The 22,220-nt window shown below is 40.6% G+C and overlaps 3 protein-coding genes and 1 long non-coding RNA gene across 7 annotated transcripts in view; 1 reads left to right on the top strand and 3 right to left on the bottom strand.

Annotated features, from left to right (window-relative positions):
- Window positions 1-454: 454 nt before the first annotated feature.
- On the bottom strand, window positions 455-2,384 carry LOC113662779 (XK-related protein 8-like). The gene is made up of 3 exons (XM_027177875.2): window positions 1,995-2,384; window positions 1,461-1,651; window positions 455-1,371 (listed from the first exon to the last, which is right to left on the bottom strand). The coding sequence occupies exons 1-3, from the start codon at window positions 2,273-2,275 to the stop codon at window positions 599-601; spliced, it is 1,245 nt and encodes a 414-aa protein (XP_027033676.1). The 5' UTR covers window positions 2,276-2,384; the 3' UTR covers window positions 455-598.
- A 1,374-nt stretch (window positions 2,385-3,758) lies between these two features.
- On the bottom strand, window positions 3,759-6,112 carry LOC113662824. The gene is made up of 3 exons (XR_003445340.2): window positions 5,501-6,112; window positions 5,121-5,338; window positions 3,759-5,004 (listed from the first exon to the last, which is right to left on the bottom strand). It is a non-coding gene; the product is annotated as an uncharacterized LOC113662824 (long non-coding RNA).
- Window positions 6,113-13,104: 6,992 nt separating this feature from the next.
- Window positions 13,105-18,556, bottom strand: xkr8.3 (XK related 8, tandem duplicate 3). The gene is made up of 3 exons (XM_027177847.2): window positions 17,952-18,556; window positions 15,711-15,898; window positions 13,105-15,219 (listed from the first exon to the last, which is right to left on the bottom strand). Exons 1-3 carry the CDS (start codon window positions 18,278-18,280, stop codon window positions 14,489-14,491), a joined length of 1,248 nt encoding a protein of 415 aa, XP_027033648.2. The 5' UTR covers window positions 18,281-18,556; the 3' UTR covers window positions 13,105-14,488.
- A 1,794-nt stretch (window positions 18,557-20,350) lies between these two features.
- Window positions 20,351-22,220, top strand: part of septin7a (septin 7a) — a 34,757-nt gene continuing 32,887 nt past the window's right edge. For 2 of the 4 annotated variants that reach the window (XM_047816170.1, XM_027177950.2), the window contains exon 1: window positions 20,353-20,504. In XM_047816170.1, the coding sequence (XP_047672126.1) occupies window positions 20,501-20,504 (4 nt within the window). In that variant the 5' untranslated portion in view covers window positions 20,353-20,500. Of the gene's footprint in view, window positions 20,505-20,689; window positions 20,692-22,064; window positions 22,067-22,220 lie in introns of all 4 variants that reach the window. The other 2 variants (XM_047816168.1, XM_047816169.1) reach the window with 2 other exon arrangements.

Below are 22,220 nucleotides of genomic sequence, written 5' to 3'. Positions count from 1 at the left end.
ACGGTGTGTGTGTGTGTTCACTGCTGTGTGTGAGCACTTCGGATGGGTTAAACACAGAGAAAGAATTCTGAGTATGGGTCACCGTATTTAGCCGTATGTCACGTCACGTACGAATGATTTATTTTTGGCTAGTACTCTAATGCTGATGTGAACTGATCATGTTGCACAGGAAATAATTTACTAACCGTTTTCTGATGCAATTTCTCTCATTTCTTTATTGTGTTTTGTTTTGTTTTCATCTTGGTGTCCGCAATACTGTTGTATTATAATACTGTTTGTGGCAGCATAAATAAAATAAAATAATAAAATAAAACCTCAGACAGATCCCGTGTCGCTCCACCGCAGAGAACGTTCGTACCGAAGCTTTGGGTTTTTAATGCCTCGTCATGTAACGTTACCATGGCAACATGAATCGATCGCTGTACACGACCGATTAAAAAAACAAGGCGGTATATGGAAAGAACACGGACCCGTTTATGAACTGTAATAAAATATAACTTAGTGCTAGAACATACAGTGTACATGCAGGAACTTTGGCATATCGTCTATTTACAGGATATATACATTATGTAAATAAATAAAAATCCTAATCTCCAGATTAGTTGTAGAAATTCTCAGCCATGATTTTCATTCTTTTGTGGATGCCTGTGAGATTCCTCTGCGTCGGAGGTGTAACAGTGGATGAAGGTGAAGATTCTGGTGTCTCGCCCGAGTCCAACTCGATATCCATATGTGCTGCTACCATTATTGGTCCCTGAGGTTCCAGAACTGGGTTCTTGTCTTCTGCAGCCACGCTTATCTTTAAAACTGGTTTATTGGGGTGAAATTTCCAGTAATAAACCAGTTTCAGTAGGATTCCTGTAACGTAGATGGTCACTAACAAGGCGATTATCAGGTAGGGATCAATAGATAGTGGACTAAGACGAGCCGATTCCACAGATCTCTTCCACCACCATAATCCTAACAGCAGCATGGTGTCCATCAACATGACCACGTGATAGATGACTGCTTTGTGTCTGGTGCTTCCGCTCACAATGTTAAACCAGCTGAAGTACCAGATGATGCCTACAGTGGCTCGGTACAGCCATTCTCCAGCTCTACTGTCCATGAAGTCTGTCTTCTGCCACCAGGCCCAGAGGACCAGCAGCGTCCACAGGGACAGGAAGTGAGCGGCGATGTAGCAGGGCAGTGCCAAGGTAAAGAGCGACATGCTCACCACACGCGGGCCAATCAGGAACAAGTTCCACAGGAAGTAGAGGACAAAGGAAGACCATCCCATCTTAAGCTTCTCAGGGATGAACTCACGCATACTGCGATGGTAAGACAACACGGTGAAGGAGAGGGAGGAAAGAGAACCGACGATCTTAGCAACTGAAAATAAAGAAAAGGAGAACATTGACCATCCGATTCAAAATCCAAGCCAAAAGGTCTGACACATTGAGATTCTTTTTTTTTCTGACCTTTAAAGAGCTGCAGGTCCTCCATCTCCACAGTGAGCGCTATCATGAACACGAGCTGTGGAGCATTTTCAGAGAATGCCTCGAACAGACGTAGCATGCTGAGATCGTGGTTCAGGTAAACCGTGACCCCCTTCTTGAAAAGGTCATGCTGTTTATGACCGCGAATTGTGGTCATGATTAACTCTGCAAACCTTCAGGTGAGACAAGGAAATAACAATAAAATATTTTTTTTTACAAAAATGATCATAATTAAATGGCAAAACAAATCTATATGGCCAAAGGTACGTGAACACTTGACCATCACACCCTCATGTGCCTCTTTCTTAAACTCACATGGAAGCACATGATCATCTAGAATGTCTTTGTTTGCTGAAGCTTTAAATTTCCCTAAGAACTAAGATTCGCAAACACTGTTCCAGCATGACAAAGATCAAATAAACCTGTAAGGGTGTCTGTAGTTCTGTTTGATTAGCCTTGAACAATCCCTGCCAATCATTTAACTTAGTTTCATAGCAGAACAATAAAAGCGCAAACCTGAAGAAGAGTCCGAGCTGGAAGATGTGCACCCAGGCAAGTAACCAGGGTCTACTGTCAAATCTCTTATCAGAGTACCAGATCCAGCTGAAGATCTGCGTTAGAATGGAAGCACCAACCAGAAGAAATATCAACAGTCCCATGGAGATGTATCTCCCTTCGTTATAAAGCCCTAAGACGGCCCACAGGTCCAGCGCCAGATCCAGGAGAAAAAAGATCAGAGATAGGAACGAAATGGCGACATCTGGGAACGTCGATTGAAAAGGAAATCCTTCCTCCATGGTACAAGCTGGGACGGTTTCTGAGACACCGAGCGCAGATTTGCTTTGGAGTGTGAAATGAAAGCAAAGCCGTTTTTTTCTTGTAAGTCCCGCCCTTTGTTGCACCCTAAAAATCAATGAGAGTAAAAACGGAAATGATTTAGCACAGGATTAACAGGTCTGGCAACTAAACTAGTCAACAACCTGTAGAAGACTCCAAGCTGCAAGACATGTAGCACATTGATAAGCTTCACTTCATTATCGCTGTCCATTTTTTCAGAGGATTCCGTGTACCAGAGCCAGCTGAAGGCCTGCAGCAGCATCGAGGAACTGAGTATTAAAAATAAAAAACAATCCCATGGAGAAGTATTTCTGCTCTTGGTGAAAGGATACGACAGCCCAGACATTTGCTGCCACATTCCAAAAGAGAAGAATCAAGGACAGCGAAGAAGCGACGACGCCTGAGGCACGGGACCAAAAAGAAATGTCTGTCTTCAAGCCACAGGCAGCGGCATGAGGATACAAGCAAATCGAACATGATATTGAACACCTTCAGACAAAAATCGTGTTAATCACGTACTCTTAGAAATTAGGGTTCTTAATGCTTCTTTGTGGGGGGGCTCGGTGGCTTAGTGGTTAGCACATTTGCCTCACACCTCCAGGGTCGGGGTTCGATTCCCGCCTCCGCCTTGTGTGTGGAGTTTGCTTTTTCTCCCTGTGCCTCGGGGGTTTCCTCCGGGTATTCCGGTTTCCTCCCCCGGTCCAAAGACATGCATGGTAGGTTGATTGGCATCTCTGGAAAATTGTCCGTAGTGTGTGAGTGTGTGAGTGAATGAGAGTGTGTGTGTGCCCTGTGATGGGTTGGCACTCCGTCCAGGGTGTATCCTGCCTCGATGCCCGATGACGCCTGAGACGCCTGCTCCCCATGACCCGAGGTAGTTCAGATAAGCGGTAGAAAATGAATGAATGAATGCTTCTTTGTAAAGTTTGTATGGTTAAAGAGTGTATGATGCTGTATGAGGAAGAAATATTTTTTGAAGTTATGCCATAGAAGAATCACTGTTGGTTCCTCAAAGAACCTCTCAGTAAATGATTCTTAAAAGAGCCAATTTGTGCCATAAACAATCTTTTAATACTCTATGGGGTGGTTTCCCAGACAGGGATTAACACTAATCTTGGAATTAAATGCACATTTAAACTGGATTAATTGAAAAAGAATTTCTCAGACATGGTTTAAAATAGTCAGATTTCCTAAAGAACGATCAGAGGTAGTCTAGGTTTAAGTGATGGCATAATTTAAACCTGGCCAGAGGCAGGTTTAATTTCAGATTAACTGATTTTGGCCTTCAGGTTGACATCAGCAAACGAAGAAAATGGATTACTTGGACTATTTTAATGATGATGAAAGGGTACCACCAAGACCAGATCAGTGGGCAATTATAGACAGGAGCAACCCACTGAATGAGTTTGATGAAATTCACTTTCGTGACCGTTTTCATATGTACAAACAAAATGTAGCTGACATAATTATTTTGCTTGAACCAAGGCTTTCATCTCACTCTTTAAGGGGAAGGCCTATCCCTCCTTCCTTACAAATTCTGATTACCTTGAGGTTTTTGGCATGTGGAACATTCTATCGTGAAACAGGAGATTTGTGTGGTGTGAGTGAACCGTGTGCAAAATAGTCCACAAAGTCTGCAATGCTATATGTAAACTAAAAGATGACTACATCAAGTTCCCTGATGCTGCTACCCAAGCCATCTACAAGGTGCAGTTCTATGAATATGCCAATTTCCCTGGAGTCATTGACTGCATCGATGGGTGTCATATTCCCATAAAGCGTCCCTCTACACCAGATGCTGAAGAGTACGGGAATCGTAAAAACCGGTTCTCAATAAATGTGTAAGGTGTGTGCACTCCAACTATGCAGTTCTCCAACATTGTTGCACGCTGGAAAGGTGCAACTCATGACTCAAGGATTTTCCAAAATTCCTCTTTGTATGCTCATTTGGAAAGAGGACAATATAGTGGAATCATACTTGGTGACAGTGGGTATGCACAGAACAACTTCTTGTTCATCCCGTATCTTCATGCAGTCACACCAGAGCAACAGGGGTACAACCAAGCACACATCCGCACTAGAGGTATAGTGGAGCGCATGTTTGGTGTATGGAAGAGTCGTTTCCAGTGTCTCAGATGCACACTGCGCTGTGAACCAAGAAGATGCTGTATTGTGATAATTGCTGCAGCAGTGCTTCACAATTACATTAAACAACATGGCTGGCCAGATCCTGAAATGAAAGATGACAGTTTGACAGATATTCCCATTGTTGTAGCCAACAAAGACAGATATGGACTAGCCTACAGAGATGTTTTTGCTTTGCAGCATTTTTCACAAAGACAATGAATTATGACAACAGTTGCCCTGTATTGGTTTCAAGATTATTTTTATTTAAGCAAAGGAAATTTCAGAACCCAGAACTGGACAACATTTGTTGCTGCTTCAGGTTTCTCTCCTCCTCCTCCTCCTTCAAAGCCAACTCAATATGAAGGATTTTCATCATTTATTTCATGTTCTTCTTTTAAATACTTTAATTTGTGCTCATGATAGTCCATGGGCAGTTTCTCATGTATGGTCTGTCTCTTGGTCTTTCGGCCCAGATTAGCGACACCATCTCCCCTCCTGGCTGCCTCAGATGTAGTGGGCTGACATGTACCCTCTCTCTGGCCCTCCAAGCTTACATGGCCATCTGAAAAACATTGTATTGATGATGCATCAGACAACAATACTCGAGTTGAGTTCTTTGCTTATTTTTGTTTTGGGGACATAAGAGATGACGGACATCGTTACATATATGTTGCCTACCAAATGAAGATTGGACAGGTGCCCCATCTGAACTGTCCATATGGTCATCATCTGGGATACCTTCCTGGGTTTGCTGGCTATCAATAAGGGCACTCAACAAGTCTCCCATGTCATCCGTCACTGGTCTTTCCGGGGGTCCACCACCAGTCTTGAAATGATCCCATACGAGCAGCAGCAATTGTATTCTTTAATTTAATCTTTATGTTTTTCCAGAGGATCTTGGAAAGATGACAATTTTGAAAATAATGTTAGTAATTATTATACGGTTTCTTTAATTTCTGAATTACAGATATATTTAGGTCCCACTGTGTGTGCAACACAAAACAAACTTTAAAGGACTGATTTGTAAAAGTGGGAAAACCTAATAAATACACTCTTACCTGAAGTTGCTGGACTGTCCTTTGGCTTACTTTTTCATTCAGTACAAATTTTACTCCAGGCAAAATCTTTTTCTTGCTTTCTGTTGATGAATCATGCTGTTTCTTCTCAATAATTGGGTGGTTTGACACAATGTGCTTCAATAAATGTTTTTCAAATTCACAGAAATTTTTTGAACGTTTCCTTTTACCTTTGTCCATTGTTTGGTTTAATGATTTACTCCAGTTCCACACAATGCTAATATGTTTTAAGATTCCATCCCTGGTTTTTGAAGTTTCCTCAGGTAATCACTATGTTCTAGTCATTAATATAATCAGGCTTCACAAAGAGTAGCCTGTTAGTCCTAATTTAGCTTAGTCTGTCACTCTCTAATATACAACTAATAAATCTCAACTTAAGTAGTGTCTTAAAAAGCCTTTTTTTAAAAAAAAAATTCTGAATTAATTTAAGAAGAATTAGGCTAGTTCTGACTTTATTTAATCCCTGTCTGGGAAACCGCCCTATAGAACCTCTGGTGTACTCATGGGCGTAAATCCCTAATCACTAATATAGCATATTCATCGAAAATTACATCGGTAATCAGCATTTTTTAATGAGTCTGCATCAATACATTAAAGAGAATCGCTTTATTTAAAGTGAATAAAATCCCCTACTTAATGGAGCTCAACATTAATTGAGCCGCACACCTGACTCATGTGTGCAGAGTAGGCGAGATGTACTGGGAAAGCAAGCAGTGGGTCAAACCACTGTGAGGAAGGGGAGTGCGATAGAGAGTGCGATTATTTTTTAAATATCCCCGCAAAAAATATTTAAAAAATATCGCACTCTCTATTGTGAGAGATTTATGTACGTATACCTAAATAATTGTGTAAGTAGAAAAGAAAGAAAAACGCAAAAAATGCATTTAGAAACAGTTGAGCTCCCCCCCTTTTCTCACAGTGGTTTGACCCACTGCCTCCTTTCCCAGTTCATCTCACCTACTCTGTACACACGAGTCAGGTGTGTGGCTGTGGCTCAGTTAATGTTGAACCCCATTAAGTAGTGGCTTTTATTCACTTTAAATAAAGCGATTCTCTTTAATGTAGTTGATGCAGACTCATTCATAAATTAGTTGTGGCAAAAATGCTGATTACTGATGTAATTTTCCATGAATCTGCTATATTAGTGATTAAAATCTTACTTAACTAGTTTACGTTAGCTTGTTTACAATAGCTTGTTTACGTTAGCTTGTTTACAATAGCTTGTTTACGTTAGCTTGTTTACAATAGCTAGTTAACGTTAGCTTGTTTACAATAGTTTGTTGTATAATGCACTGCAACTAACACGCCAAAGCCGTTTACCATGCATTGTTTTATTTGGCACGACTTGGCATCATGTTAACTTATTACACAATTAGCCACAATTAGCATATTGTTTAGCTGTGCATTTACTAAATTATCACTGTGCTACGTCCGAACTGACCTCACAGTATTTTTATTCTGTTCTTAAGTGTCTTAATTAATTTAAAATAAACTTTCAAACCTTTTTTAATTATTTGTTTTTATTGTTGTGATTATTTTTTATGATAGTTTTTCTTTCTTTATGTAAAGCACTTTGAATTACCATTGTGTATGAAATGTGCTACAGTATAAATAAACTTGCCTTGCAGTGTCATAGATTAGATAAAATGACGGAGAAAAGGAAAATTTCAACCTGAGAAAAACTTTGAAAATAACCAGATGTGGCCTAATGGTTAGAGAGTCTGGTTCGTAACCCAAAGGTTGTGGGTTCGAGTCTCGGACCGGCCACGACTGAGGTACCCTTGAGCAAGGCACCAACACCCCCAACTGCTCCCCGGGCGCCGCAGCATAAATGGCTGCCCACTGCTCCGGGTGTGTGTTCACTGCTGTGTGTGTGCGCACTTCGGATGGGTTAAATGCAGAGAACAAATTCTGAGTATGGGTCACCATACCTAGCCGTATGTCACGTCACATAATGACACAGTCTCCATGCTACAATAATAATGATAAAAAAGCAAAATTTTTCACTGTGGGGACGTGTCTTTATGAGTACAATTTGACTGTATTATTTGTGTCGTCCCCCTTAAAAACTTGCTCCTGAGAAATTTACGCCCATGGGTGTACTGGAATGGTTCCGTGAATCATGAATAAAGTTGAAAAACAATGAAGAACCATGGCACAAAATGTTTATTGTATTAGATAAAAAGAAATTTATGGTAAAAAAAAAAAAAAGTAGCCAGAATGTTCTGTGTGGAGAGAAAATGGTTCTTTTATGGCATGATTTGGTTTATTTTTAAGAATGTTTGAAATTTTTTGTTGCAGAAGTGGTAAAGTCCAGCAGACAGCATTTGCACCTTTAGGTTTTGTCTATGAAGATGTTTACACTGTGCTTTTAAAGGTGCTTCCAGCTGATATATGAATAAAGCTTGTATCTTCCTGTACTGATCTCTATCTGCAAAGCTTTTGGTCTGTCCCCTTAATCCAAATGTTCACACATCTGGGGATGATTCTCTATAAGTTTTATTTCAGCTTATTCTCCTTTTCTCTTCTCGTCTCTTCTCTTCTCAAAGTTTTCTACTAGATGTTAGAGCGTGGCTGTTTGGACTTGTGTTCAGTCATTCATACATAAGAACATTAGTGAGACCAGACATTGGATGTTGATGAGACTTCAGTTCCAGTTCATCCCAAAGGTGTTCAGAACGGTTGAATCAGAGTCAGAGCTCAGTGCAGGACACTCCAGTTCTTCCAGTCCAAACTTAAAGGTGGGGTCTCCGTTGTTTGAAAGCCAAGGTCGTAACGTTGCTGCCGATAACATGGAAACAGGAGACTTGGAGCGTGTGCACATGTTTCAGGCACAAAGACTTGCAGTAACGCACATAAGTGTATTGAGCAGGGACGGTTCTAGGATTTTATCTTTAGGGGTTTTAGCCCTCAGTGAGAATTTAAAAGAAGAAGAGTTTTATATTATATATTATATGACAACATAGTAAGCCAAAAGTTATGGTATTATTAAATGGCAAAAGTGGACACCAAAATTTTATGCATGATGTAATGATGCCAGTCTTGAATCAGATCAGTTCATGTATGTGTGCGTTCTGTACAAACAGTGTGTCCAATGAATGCAGCACGTAAAAGCAAAGTAAAAAAAAATCGCTCTTGGATCAAACTGATAAATAAATTTCTTTCCCATCGACAACATGTCCTGCATTTAATGTAATTTTGATTGTTTATTTATGAAAGTAAAAATTATACTTATAGTTTTAGTGTGGCTGAGATCACAGACAGGGGGCTGAAGCCACCCTAAAAAAGGGCTAGAACCGCCCCTGGTATTGATTGATTTAATATTCTGAACTTTAATTGATAGAAAGCCGTATTCTGTTAGTCCTATGCTTCTTGCCTTATCGTAAGCCTTTCTTCGTTTTTTTTCTTTGTTTTTATCTACAATGTCAATGTTAAAACCGCTTTCTGCTAATGTCACACATGCGCACTGAACACTCTCTCCGCCCATATTGACAAGACACGCCCCTTTCTGCTCATTGGCTACACGTTTGTTTTGTTTTTGTTTTGTTTGGCGGCCCGACGCAGTTTTCTGAAGCATTTCTCAGACAACGGAGACCCCACCTTTAAGCTCCACACCATGTACTACTGTACACACAAGAGCATTGTCATGCTGGATCAGTGTTTGGGAATCTTAGTACAACCAAATTCTAGACAATTGATCTAGAGAATTGCTTCCAACTTTGTGGCTTCCAACAGCTTGAGGAAAAACCACACGGATGAGTGTGATGGTCAGGTGTCCACATATATTTGGCCTTACGTATCACCTGATCTTAGAGGAACTGTGGTAGCCTACAGTATAACCATAGCCTTAAACCTTACAAATCTGTGTGAATTTCCAAGCATTGGACTGACATGTGACAACCTAATATTTACAAACAGCTTGTTTTAGACACTCTTAGTGTTGAGGATTAAAATAGCTGTATCGTTACTTTTTGTACCTGTCTCTTAATTTTATGGACACCAATATCATAATATGTCTAGAAACAATGATTTGGAGATAAAGATATTTCCGTTCTATAAATACGTATATAAACATATATGACCATCAGATCTTTCTTCCCATCTGTATACTATATAAAATCTGTTCATTCACTCACATACTCTAATATCTACCATTTCCATGTTTCCATCCTTATCTTCAAGATCGATTATTCTTCAGATGTCACCATCATCTGGTCAGATCCTGAGACTCGACTTAGTTTTGACTCAGATTTTGGATTTTTTTCTAAATGAATTCTGGCCTCCAGAAATGGATCGAGCTTGAGCAGTTCAGAAGCTTCATGGAGAGAAGACCATCTCTTGCCAAAGGTTCCAGTCTCACACAATTGTTATATCTGACCCTCTGCTGATCAGAAGTGCTTAATTGCTCTAGTTTGACCTTTAACACTAACAGCAGACTAATAAAGATCTAAATAAAGCTGGATAATTTATTTACTATGAGGAATAAGGAGAACCGTATAGATACTTCTTTCCACAAAAAAAGGATAATGTAACTGAACCTCGAGGCTTGGGGTCATTCATCAGAGGCAGTGCTGTCAAGCTAGCCACAACAACAGGAAGTAAACTTTTCAGCAGGATCAGCTGACTTCGATAGTGTCCGTGTGGTCTGAGCTGAACATGTCATGATCGAGCACGTCGCTGACATGAGACAACAGAACTGAAGGCATCATGTGTACGTTTGTGTGCGATCTAAACCTGTGCTGATTATAATGAATAACAAAGTGGAATGATGGGTAATGATGCAGAGTCACAGCTCCAGGGTACCTGGTGCGATATTGGGATTTAGTCTGATGTTTTGCATGTTCTTCTGGTTTCCATATGGGTTTCTATTGGGTTCTTTGGCTTCCTTTAGCCTCTGAAAAATCCCCAAAACATACCATTATGTCAGCTTGCGTTTGTGTTTGTTTCTGGTGCCCCATCCATGTTGTATACCTGCTTCACATCCAGAATTCCTGGGATTAGTTGAAGCTCTCAGAGAAGCTCTTACAGAAGCTGATTAACTGAACATCAATAACAACAACTCGAGATGTCTGTGTATGAATATCACATGGTGTAAAAGCTGAAGAAATATCGACCATCCCATGAAGAAATATTACATATTAAACACTGTCCTACAGATCCACAGTGTTGTATAAAGTACTAGAAAGCAATACTTGAGTAAAAGTACAAGTATCGTACTAGATAAAGACTTTGGTAGAAGTGAAAGTTACCTTTTAGAATATTACTCAAGTAAAAGTCTTAAAGTATCTGATATTTACTGTACTTAAGTATCAAAAGTAATTTTCTGATATTTAATGTACTTAAGTATTTGAAGTAAAAGTAAAAAGTAAAATGCGCGTGCCTGTGCTTCTCTGTAGAGCGTGCGGAGCGTAATGCAATCTAGGAGCAGTGATTCACCAAACCTCCCTTATTGCAGTCACACACTGATTCAGCTCCAACACATCCTGAACACCCCTGGGATGGCGTCAGGCCTCTGCTCAGTCGCCGCTCTTCAGTCAAGGGAATGATGGACATTTTGGAATCGTTAACGTTTACATTTACGCCATTTTGACTGTCTTTTCACTACATACAGTACAGTAGAGCTTCGAGTGCAGATTGCGCAGCATCCCTCTTAGCTCAAGACTTTATCTCCACGTGCATTCACACGCATGCGGAAGGGAAACCGTTACGTTACACATAATTGATGTGCACTTCCTCCCTGTTGTTGACCTCCCCGACTCAGTGTGTGACTCAACAACATCCGGTCGGACTTCTAGCATAAAAGAGTGGCGTCTATCACACCAGTACAGAGGATCGTATCGTATTCTATCCATCATTTTTACACCTGAAATTGCTGCAACCTTTACTTACACATCGGTTATGTTGAAATTATAGCGCCCCCGTGTGGCAGCAGATAGGCTGACTATTCAATGTATTAAATACATACATTACACTTAGGACTCATTTACATTCCTGCTGATGTAGGAGATTAAATGAGATGGTATAAAGAGTTAAAGTTACTGATACCACCAAGGAAACTTAGTCCTAAGTAGGGTTGCAAAATTCCGGGAATTTTCAAGGCTGGAAACTTTCCATGGGAATTAACGGAATATGGGAATTAACGGGAATATATGGGAATTAACGGAATATGGGAATTAACGGGAATATATGGGAATTAACGGGAATATATGGGAATTAACGGAATATGGGAATTAACGGAATATGGGAATTAACGGGAATATATGGGAATTAACGGAATATGGGAATTAACGGGAATATATGGGAATTAACGGAATATGGGAATTAACTGGAATATATGGGAATTAACGGAATATGGGAATTAACGGGAATATATGGGAATTAACTGGAATATATGGGAATTAACGGGAATATATGGGAATAAACTGAATTTTTAAAAAAATGCCTGTAACATGGAACTTAAATGTAGTTAATTAAAATCTTGAAACATAATTTTGTTTAAAACAACAAGATTTAATGCAATTTAATGAATTTGTACCCTGCATTCCTCTGTCACTTGCTTTTAAAATGTGTATTACCCTGCATGCATGTCTGCTCATGACCAAACAAAATGTTTATTTAGGTTTGTATATGATATAGTTTATATAAATTTCCCTATATTTCCAAATAATTCCTATAAATTCCAATAAATTCCTCTAAATTTCCAATTTGGAATATTTCCAAAATTCCCCAGATTAAGTTCCTATGGAAAGTTTCCGGAAATGTACCGGAAACCACCACCACCACCCCCCCACACACACACCCCTGCAACCCTAGTCCTAAGTGTTTTATTCCTCCAATAATCAGTTAATAAGCTTAAAATGATGCAGCGTGTCATTTCACCGAGATTTTCCTGTGTGTGATTCCAGGAGACTTTTTCCAAAAACGTTCAGTGAAACCCAACAAAGCATAACGGTATGTGGACAGTAAACAGTACAAAGTCAAATTGTATGAGCTGTTGCTATAGAAACCTGTAAATGACCAACCAGAAGAAAGAATTTAACGTAAAGTAACACTGTAGTTTTATTGTATTGTTCATGTTTATATGGAACAGAACTGGAAATGCACTAATGACGCATACAATCATACACACTGTGTGGTGAAGGACATTTGTTTATTTTTTATATAGATATTCCTCAAGAGATAAAACCACAGAACTGCTGCACAATGAGCTTAATGCATAAACACTGAAGGACTGAAATGTATAAGATCATATGAGGGAAATTTGAAGAGGAAGCAGTTCAGAACACACACACACACACACACACACACACACTGACTCACACACACACACATTCACTCACAGGCACACACACTCACACTCACTCACTCACACACGCATTCACACTCACTCACTCACACATACGCGCGCACACACGCACACTCATGCACACACACACACGCATTCACACTCACACACTCACCTCACTCACACACTCATGCACACTCACACACTCATGCACACTCACACACACGCACACTCATACACACACACACACACACACGCATTCACACTCACACACTCACCTCACTCACACACTCATGCACACGCACACTCATGCACACTCATGCACACTCACACACTCACCTCATTCACACACTCATGCACACACACACACACACACACACACACACGCGCATTCACACTCACCTCACACACACACTCACACACAGTATTTAAACAGGCAGCATGTGCTATTACAGATTATTTGTACTGTATTACATTTACATTTTAAATCTTACACAAACAGAATAGAATGAAATCGAACATATTTTGTGTTTTTTCCTCTCAACAACAATGCGACTGCTTATAAACGACACCATTTTTTTTATTGCCAATTACTCTAACATTTTATTTCATTCCCTGACTGTAAAGCCACAAACTCCTCAGAGTTATAAAGTCTAACACCATTAAAGTCTAACGCCACTGAACATCATGAACATGAACACCATCCTTTAACGCGTACCAACCGTGTAACAAAAAAAATAGATGTGTAATAAATAAACAAACTGATTAGAGTATGGCTTTGAACAGAGATCAGTTTCACTGCTTCACATGGAAAGGACAGAGAAGCTTGAAACGTACATTCTTGAATCTTTTTATACATATTTTACAGTATATATATATATAATTAAATCGCTAATCCCACACATGGTCCTGAGCTGGGTGGGTCATAAGGACGTGTGAAACAGACTGAGGTATCGCGCATTACACTCGAAATGAAAGCATTTTACAGAATTCATAACATTCATGCAAATTCTAGTACAACATTTTCTAATCAAACAGAAATGTAAACATGTCATGACACCAGACATGAGCTCCAGTCTGACATCTTTTGTAACCGTAGTAAAGGGTTTGAAATGAAGCTTTGGTTGTAGCTAATAAAGTGTAGAGTGCTGAATTCTGGACGAAATCTGACTGATACTGACTCTGTACTCGGGAATCGGGTACAAGACTGAGGCTGTGCTGATTGCTGGATATTCGATAGGCAAGAAATAAACCAGTTAAGTACATGCTGTTCCAGGAAAAACTCTCTGTTCTCTCTCATTCCGATTAGAGGAGTTAATGGTGCTGTGATATCAGGATGCGTGTGTATCAGGATGCGTGTGTATCAGGATGTGTGTGTATGCTGTACACACATCCAGCAGGAGGTTTGAAACAGCGAGATGTTAAACGTCAGTTAAGAGGAATCCGTCACAATAATACGTTAGCGTCTCCACCTCGGCGCTTGTCGCAGGTAAACTTTTGGGATAATTGAAATCTATTTATGATGGTTAAAGCTAGCATTAAAGTTTTTTTTTCTTTTGTCCCAACACATGCATGTGCTTGGTTTCCAACACGGTTAATCTTGGACTAACCCACAAAAGCTGTTTGAAAAACCGCCCAGCTTAATTTTTGGTACATGATGAAAGTGCAATTTCATTCTCTGGTCCTCAGATGACCCCAGTGTCCTGTGGTCCCTTCGAGCGTGTCCCTGCGTCCCTGTAAAAGTTAGCAGCGTGTCTGGCCATCCTCTTGTTTAACATCACAGGTCTGAAAGAGTCCGTCTCTAAAGCCATACCCAGTTCCGCCAGACCGTCAGGCACGTCTGAAACCTTCTTCAAGCCCTGGGTCTGCCCCAGCTTGGGGTGAAAGCAGCAGTAATAGAGCATTTTAACCAACAGCCCTATCAGATAAGAAAGCGGAATGAGGATAAGGAGGATAAGCGAATAGGACTGACTCGCTTCCTGATCTCTGTAGCACCACCATGTGACCATTAGGATTGCGCTGTCGGTCATGATAAACCAGTGGTAGATGGCGCTCCTGACCCTGGTTCTTCCTTCCACCACATTAAACCAGCTGAAGTACCAGATGAGGCTTACAGTGGCTCGGTACAGCCATTCTCCAGCTTTACTGTCCATGAAACTGGTGCCCTGCAGAGAGGCCCAGACCATAAACACAAGCCAAAGCAAGAGGAAGTGAACAAAAACATAACAGGACATGACGGAGGTGAAGAGGGACACGCACGCCACGCGTGGGCCAATCAGGAACAGGTTCCACAGGAAGTAGATAGCAGAGGACAGCCATGTCTGGTTGGACTTCTCAGGTAGGAAGAAACGCAGCGCGCGATGGTAGTCCACCACCATCCATGCTATCGAAATGGTAGACGCGATCACGCTCACATCTGCACGAGAGAAACATCGGATCTTTATTTAGAAGGAAAAAAATAAACAACAAGATGCCATGATGTGATTGTGGATTGATTACATTCCAGTATATTAATATATAAGTATATTAATATACTTATTATCTGTTTATCACTATGTTTAATATGGAATTCCTCTCATTACTTATATCAGCTCTAAACCATCATCCTCTCAGCATCCTATCTTTTTTTCTCTCGCTCTCTTCCTGTGAACTGGACAAACATTTCAGTTTAAAAGCCAATATAAACAGCAACGATTATACTTCACCGAGTACGTAGTTACTATGGCAACCGTAACATATTACAAACAGCACACAGACATCAAATCGTATTGACGCCTTCTGACCAATCACCAGCGTCGTGATGTAACAGCTAAAATCAGCAGTAAAGTGTATTTTCTCAGGATGCACTCTACACTACGACAAGCGTAGCCGAATTTCAGGAAGCTTGGAAAGGAAGTGGTTACTCACACTGGACGATTCTGGCGTGATTGTTGTTGATCATGATGTAGATCATGAACGAGAGCTGTGGCGTGCTCTCGCAGAACGTCTCGATCAGGCGCAGCATGCTGAGGTCATGGGTCAGGTAGGCGGCGTACTCCGAACCCTGTTCTCCTCGCCACCACACACAGAAACCCTGCCAGATTGCTGACACCTGCCTGAGGATAAAGAGCAGAGAAATGGCTAAGATTTTAGCTTTAATCCTTAAAAATAACAATAACAGGCAGAATTACATCTCACAAAAGAAACACGGGACACAGGCAACGGTTTAAAATGGTTAAATACCATTTGTAGACCATCTTAGGAGTGATGGCATCTCTAGTTATTTAATCTCAAGCAAACTAGACAGGAATTGTAATAAAATAAAGAGTCGAAGAAAGAATAGCGGATTATTTTCATATAAAAACACTTCTGGAAGTTTTATCCCCTTTTACACCACTGCAACATGCCACGATACAACAACGGACACATAACGTATTTTAGTTCTTCCCTTAGAGTTACTTCATGTTATCACACACATTATGGCAGCTGTTATAACATATTCAGCAGATTTCTGTTATAAACCTCGGAGATAGCAGCTAAAAAGAGCTGTGAAGCTGGTCCGGGAAACCACAGCACGTGTTACGGCTGTTAAAAAGCACAAAACAAAATGGATTTCTGCCAATATCACGTCCTATAAGTACGGCATGAAGTACGACACGAAGGGGGGAATAAAAGACTAACAAAGGCTTTAACTTACATAACATGCTCGACGTGTCCACTATTTGTCCCAATACACAACTATAATAACAATCACACAGCTAACGGTGTCGCGTGCCTCAGTGATGCTCTGACACATACTGTATGTGCATCAGTTCTAATTTCCACATAGCCTTTGAATTGCTAGGAGTAAAATCGTTTGGATTTGTCCGACCTTTCTCGTTGTGATACGTTGTGGTCAATGATAACACCCATTAACTACAACTACACATTAATACTGTGATTCATGGGACACCCTGTACTTTAATATGCCTAACTCAGCTTGACATCTTCATGTTAGTTAAGATTAGATTAGATTAGATTAGATTCAAGCTATCAGATAAGTAGCCAGTTTAACAAGGGTGGTGTTAAAAACAGACAATCTACATAAATGTCGAACACCGTGTAAGCTAGCAGTGTGTTATATATAAGGATAATGACAAATTTATTCAGTTTATCATCAGATACTCAGAATGTCCGCTGAGTATCATCATCAACATCATCATCAAAACCGAGATGATCACATACATACACTGTCCAGGCAGCAGGAGAGGTTTTTAAATGTTAAATGGGAAAATGTATGACATTAATACAAAGACATGTAGCCAGTATAGAACAGAGCAAATGAATCAGTGATCGTTTCCTCACCGATGATGAGCAGAGACGTGAAAATGAGGAACAATGACTACAACCCCGGGTTATGAATCTGACCAATCAAAGTCATTTCATTCTTTAAAATACATAGCGATGTTTTAGAAGAATATATATATATATATCAAAAGGTAAAAGTCACTCTGGTTGTCGTCATCGATCCTCATTATCACTCCTCTGCTCATCATCAGTGAGGAAATAATCACTGATTCATTCGCTCTGTTCTAAGATGATGATGATGATGATTTACATTTCCAGCATTTAACAGATGCCCTTATATCCAGAGTGACTTACATTATCTCATGTTTATACAACTGAGCAATTGAGGGTTAAGGGCCTTACTCAGGGGCCCAACAGTGGCAGCTTGGTGGAAATGGGATTAATCTCACAACCTTCTGATTGGTAGCCCAACACCTTAAGCACTAGGTTATCACATGCCCAGATGATGATGATGATGATGATGATGATGACGATGAATGATGACAACCAGAGTGACTTTTACCACTTATGAATCTGATAAATCAGTCATTTCATTCTTTACAAGTAGACAGAAATGTTTTAGAAGGAGATCAGATTATAAACGTAAAGGTGTTTTTTAGTGGAATATAAAACTTTAACCAGGTTTTCTTTCATCTTAAGGTTAAATGAAGAAAAAAGGAAGGGAAAAAAAGGAAGTGAAGCGAAACATCGGGTAGATGAGATACGATATACATTTAAAAAAAAGGATCATTCCACAAAGTGAAACTAAAATAAAGTGTAAAAGCATCACACGATTTTTATCCTCCTTTATGTTTACACACCAAACAGCGCGTGCGTGTTTACCTGCACAAGAAGCCGAGCTGAAACACGTGAAGGAAACACGTCAGTCTCAGGCGTCTTGCATTGCCGAAAAGAATCATATGCTTGTGTGTTGTTTGGAAGGTTTTCAGCTCCAGGTCATATTTAAGCCAGAACCAGCTGAACATCTGGACGATCAGGGATGACGTGAGCATGAACCCGAGCCACAATCCGAACCAAAACAAATCCCCCCTGTGGAAAAACTCCTGCGCGAGCCAGAGATCCGAACCAACATCAAACACGTATGTACACACACCGACCACCGTGAACGTGAAATCCAGCCACGAGTATCTGGGGAACATGGGGCTGTCCATGGCGACCAGTGGCACCAACGTGTTCCTAATTATGCGTCATTCTTTCCTTCATTCCTCTACAGGATACTTAACCAGCCCAAGTCTGGGTCTCAAAGGGAAACCCGGAAAAAGTTTAAGAAGAAGAAGAAGAAAATGATCGGATTCTGCTAATAACGGCATCACTTCACGCCCCAGTGTTGTTCAACAGAGTGCTGTATAACATTTAAGTGGTATAACATTGCGCGTAAAGGACGAAAGTAATCAGGAAGCGAACTACTTCCTATAGCTCTGAAACAAACCACGCCCCCTCTGGATAGACGACCCTTTTAGCAACAAGAAACCACACCCCATTTTATGAATAAGAAACCACGCCCCCTTTGAGTAACAAGAAACCACGCCCCATTTTAGGAATATGAAACCACGCCCCCTTTAGGACTACATTTAATTAAAAAATAAAATCGTGAATTGTACATACCACTAAATCTAAATTTGGCTTTCTTTCGTTTCATTTTTTTTGTTAGGGGTAAGATTTGCCAAAAAGAATATAACCAATATATATATATATATATATATATATATATATATATATATATGGTAGATATATATATATATATATATATATATATTAAGGCTTATATTCTGATAAAAGTAAAGAAGATGCAAAATGTAAAAAATTCACATCTAACTTCACCCCTCAAATACTCACATTCACATCGGATTTGATGAGAAATGTGCTTTACGCGTGGTCGAACAAATAAAAATAAGTTTTTACTTTGCTCCTCACACAGCTAGTTTTTTTAAAAGGATGTGAAACGCTTAAAATACAATGTTTAATACATTCCCAGTATAAGTATTTAGGTCATGTCCTAGCTAGTCAGATAACGATAGATTAGATTGCAGCCGTTGGCTAGTCAACAGCCAGTGTTAGCTCATTCAGACAGATTTAGTTATTTCAGTATAACGTAACATATAAACTTCACCACTCTGAATGTGTTTTGTTTTCCCTTCTTGTTTTATTCAGTGATAAATAATCAGTGATTGGTTGTTTGGGTCATTGTTGATCAGCGATATCTATTGATGAATATTGGGAATGTGATGATCAGTTATCGGAAATAGTGAATAGTGTTTAGTTGTTGGGAACAATGGTGATCAGTGATTGGTTGTTGGGAACAGCGGTGATTAGTGACTAGTTGTTTGGAACAATAGTGATTAGTGACTAGATGTTGGGAACAATATTGATCAGTGATTGGTTTTTGGGAACAATGGTGATCAGTGATTGGTTGTTGGTAACAATGGTGATCAGTGATTGGTTGTTGGGAACAATGGTGATCAGTGATTGGTTGTTGGGAACAATAGTGATCAGTGATTGGTTTTTGGGAACAATGGTGATCAGTGACTAGTTGTTGGGAACAATGGTGATCAGTGATTGGTTGTTGGGAACAATTGTGATCAGTGATTGGTTGTTGGGAACAATGTGACCAGTGATTGTTTTTTGGGAACAATGGTGATCAGTGACTAGTTTTTGGGAACAATGGTGATCAGTGATTGTTTGTTGGGAACAATTGTTATCAGTGATTGGTTGTTGGGAACAATGTGATCAGTGATTGGTTCTCCTCATATTTGAACTATATAAGTACACATACGTGTTATGAACATATTACAACGCCCGAATTCTGTTATTGAAGACTCACATGTCATATTGAGATTTGACCAACAGATGGAAGCAATGTAACATGTGAGAACAGGGGGGGTTTATTTTCAGATTAAGCGTTGCGTGAATAAAACTGAGACATTAAAATATTATAAATATATTATCAGATATGTTCCTTGGACCTTAAGTTTTTACTAAACGTTAAATGTACAGTAGTCTGAAGTATTTTGTTCTATAGCAGTTTTACTAAAAGCAGTTTTACTGAAGCTTTATTTAAAATAAAATAAAAAAAGATTTATACAGGTGATTTAGCTTTTTATGTCTGAGTGGATCAGCGAAAAAAAAACCTGAAAAAAATCAAATAAACACATTTTTGGCGTGACTTGAGGAAATATCGCGAGACATTGTCTTGTTCTCTGCGGCTATTCGCGACTTCATCTACGTAACCTGATGCGTTGACTCTGAGGGAGGGGGACGTACGTTACGCTGTTTACGTAAATGCGCTGTGAGGAATCGAGGAGTTGCCGTGAGTCGGAATGTCGGTGTGAGAGACTCGGTTACTGAGGCGACTCGGGTACGTCAACATAATAATGGGTAAGTCTGAGCTCGTTTTACGTCTAAAGGCGTTTAGATTGTAGACAAACGTCAGCCAGGTTGTTTTAATGTTGTTTGGAAACACAGGGGATGTTTAAAAACGGAAGAAATCCGGTTTTCCTGTGAGGACTTTGCTTTTTTCCCCCCTTCTCTTCACGCTAGCTGAGTGAAGCTAAGAGTCAGAGCTGTGAATCATAGCGAATCGATTACTTTATATTTGTAAATATTAAGCTCTGTGTCTGCTGTAGGTTTTATATAAAAGTCTTACAGGAGTAGTTTATACACTGGGGGACTCACTCAGGTGTAATTCACTAATAAACTCAGCTTTCATAATGCTTTAGTGTAATGAGTGTTGACAGGAGAGTTTACTGAAAACTGCACGGTTTCTTATTCACACGCGTTTTAAGGGGTTTGTCTGCAACACTTTCTAACCCTATCGAGGCATGTGTCCTAACCTGTTAACCCAGACACACACACACACACACACACACACACACACACACACACACTCTCTCTCTCTCTCACGCCCGCGCGCGCATTAAGAATCAGATTCAGAATCCGGTTCATTGGCCAAGTGTGTCGACACACACGAGGAATTTGGTTCCAGCTGTTGGTGACTGAAAAGTACAGACATAAATAACACTATACTATACATTTAGCTTGGACTGTACGAGACACAACAGACGAGACACGACAGACGAGGCGAGACACGACAGACGAGGCGAGACACGACAGACGAGGCGAGACACGACAGACGAGGCGAGACACGACAGACGAGGCGAGACACGACAGACGAGGCGAGACACGACAGACGAGGCGAGACACGACAGACGAGGCGAGACACGACAGAAGAGGCGAGACACGACAGGCGAGACTAGACACGACAGGCGAGACTAGACACGACAGGCGAGACTAGACACGACAGGCGAGACTAGACACGACAGGCGAGACTAGACACGACAGGCGAGACTAGACACGACAGGCGAGACTAGACACGACAGGCGAGACTAGACACGACAGGCGAGACTAGACACGACAGGCGAGACGAGACAGACTAGGCGAGACTAGACACGACAGGCGAGACTAGACACGACAGGCGAGACTAGACACGACAGGCGAGACTAGACACGACAGGCGAGACGAGACAGACTAGGCGAGACGAGACACGACAGGCGAGACTAGACACGACAGGCGAGACTAGACACGACAGGCGAGACTAGACACGACAGGCGAGACTAGACACGACAGGCGAGACTAGACACGACAGGCGAGACTAGACACGACAGGCGAGACTAGACACGACAGGCGAGACGAGACAGACTAGGCGAGACGAGACAGACTAGACAGACTAGGCGAGACGAGACAGACTAGACAGACTAGGCGAGACGAGACAGACTAGACAGACTAGGCGAGACGAGACAGACTAGACAGACTAGGCGAGACGAAACAGACTAGACAGACTAGGCGAGACGAAACAATATATGACAGATCGGTACATAAAGTGTGAGAGTGCAAATAACAATATTGTGCAGTTTTGTGCTTTTGTACAATATACAGCAGCAGTAGTGTGTAACATACAGATGAGGTGATGACTGACAGTCCTGATAATGCAGCACTTATAGATATGAAGCAGGGAATATAATTATGGTGAGTTGTTAACGAGGGAAAGGTGCAATAGTCAATATTTTTTATTTGTTAGTAATACAACCTGCCCAC

The sequence above is a fragment of the Tachysurus fulvidraco genome, chromosome 7 (assembly GCF_022655615.1).
Source record: "Tachysurus fulvidraco isolate hzauxx_2018 chromosome 7, HZAU_PFXX_2.0, whole genome shotgun sequence".
Taxonomy (NCBI): Eukaryota; Metazoa; Chordata; class Actinopteri; order Siluriformes; family Bagridae; genus Tachysurus; species Tachysurus fulvidraco.
This window is presented reverse-complemented; position numbering and strand designations above follow the sequence as displayed.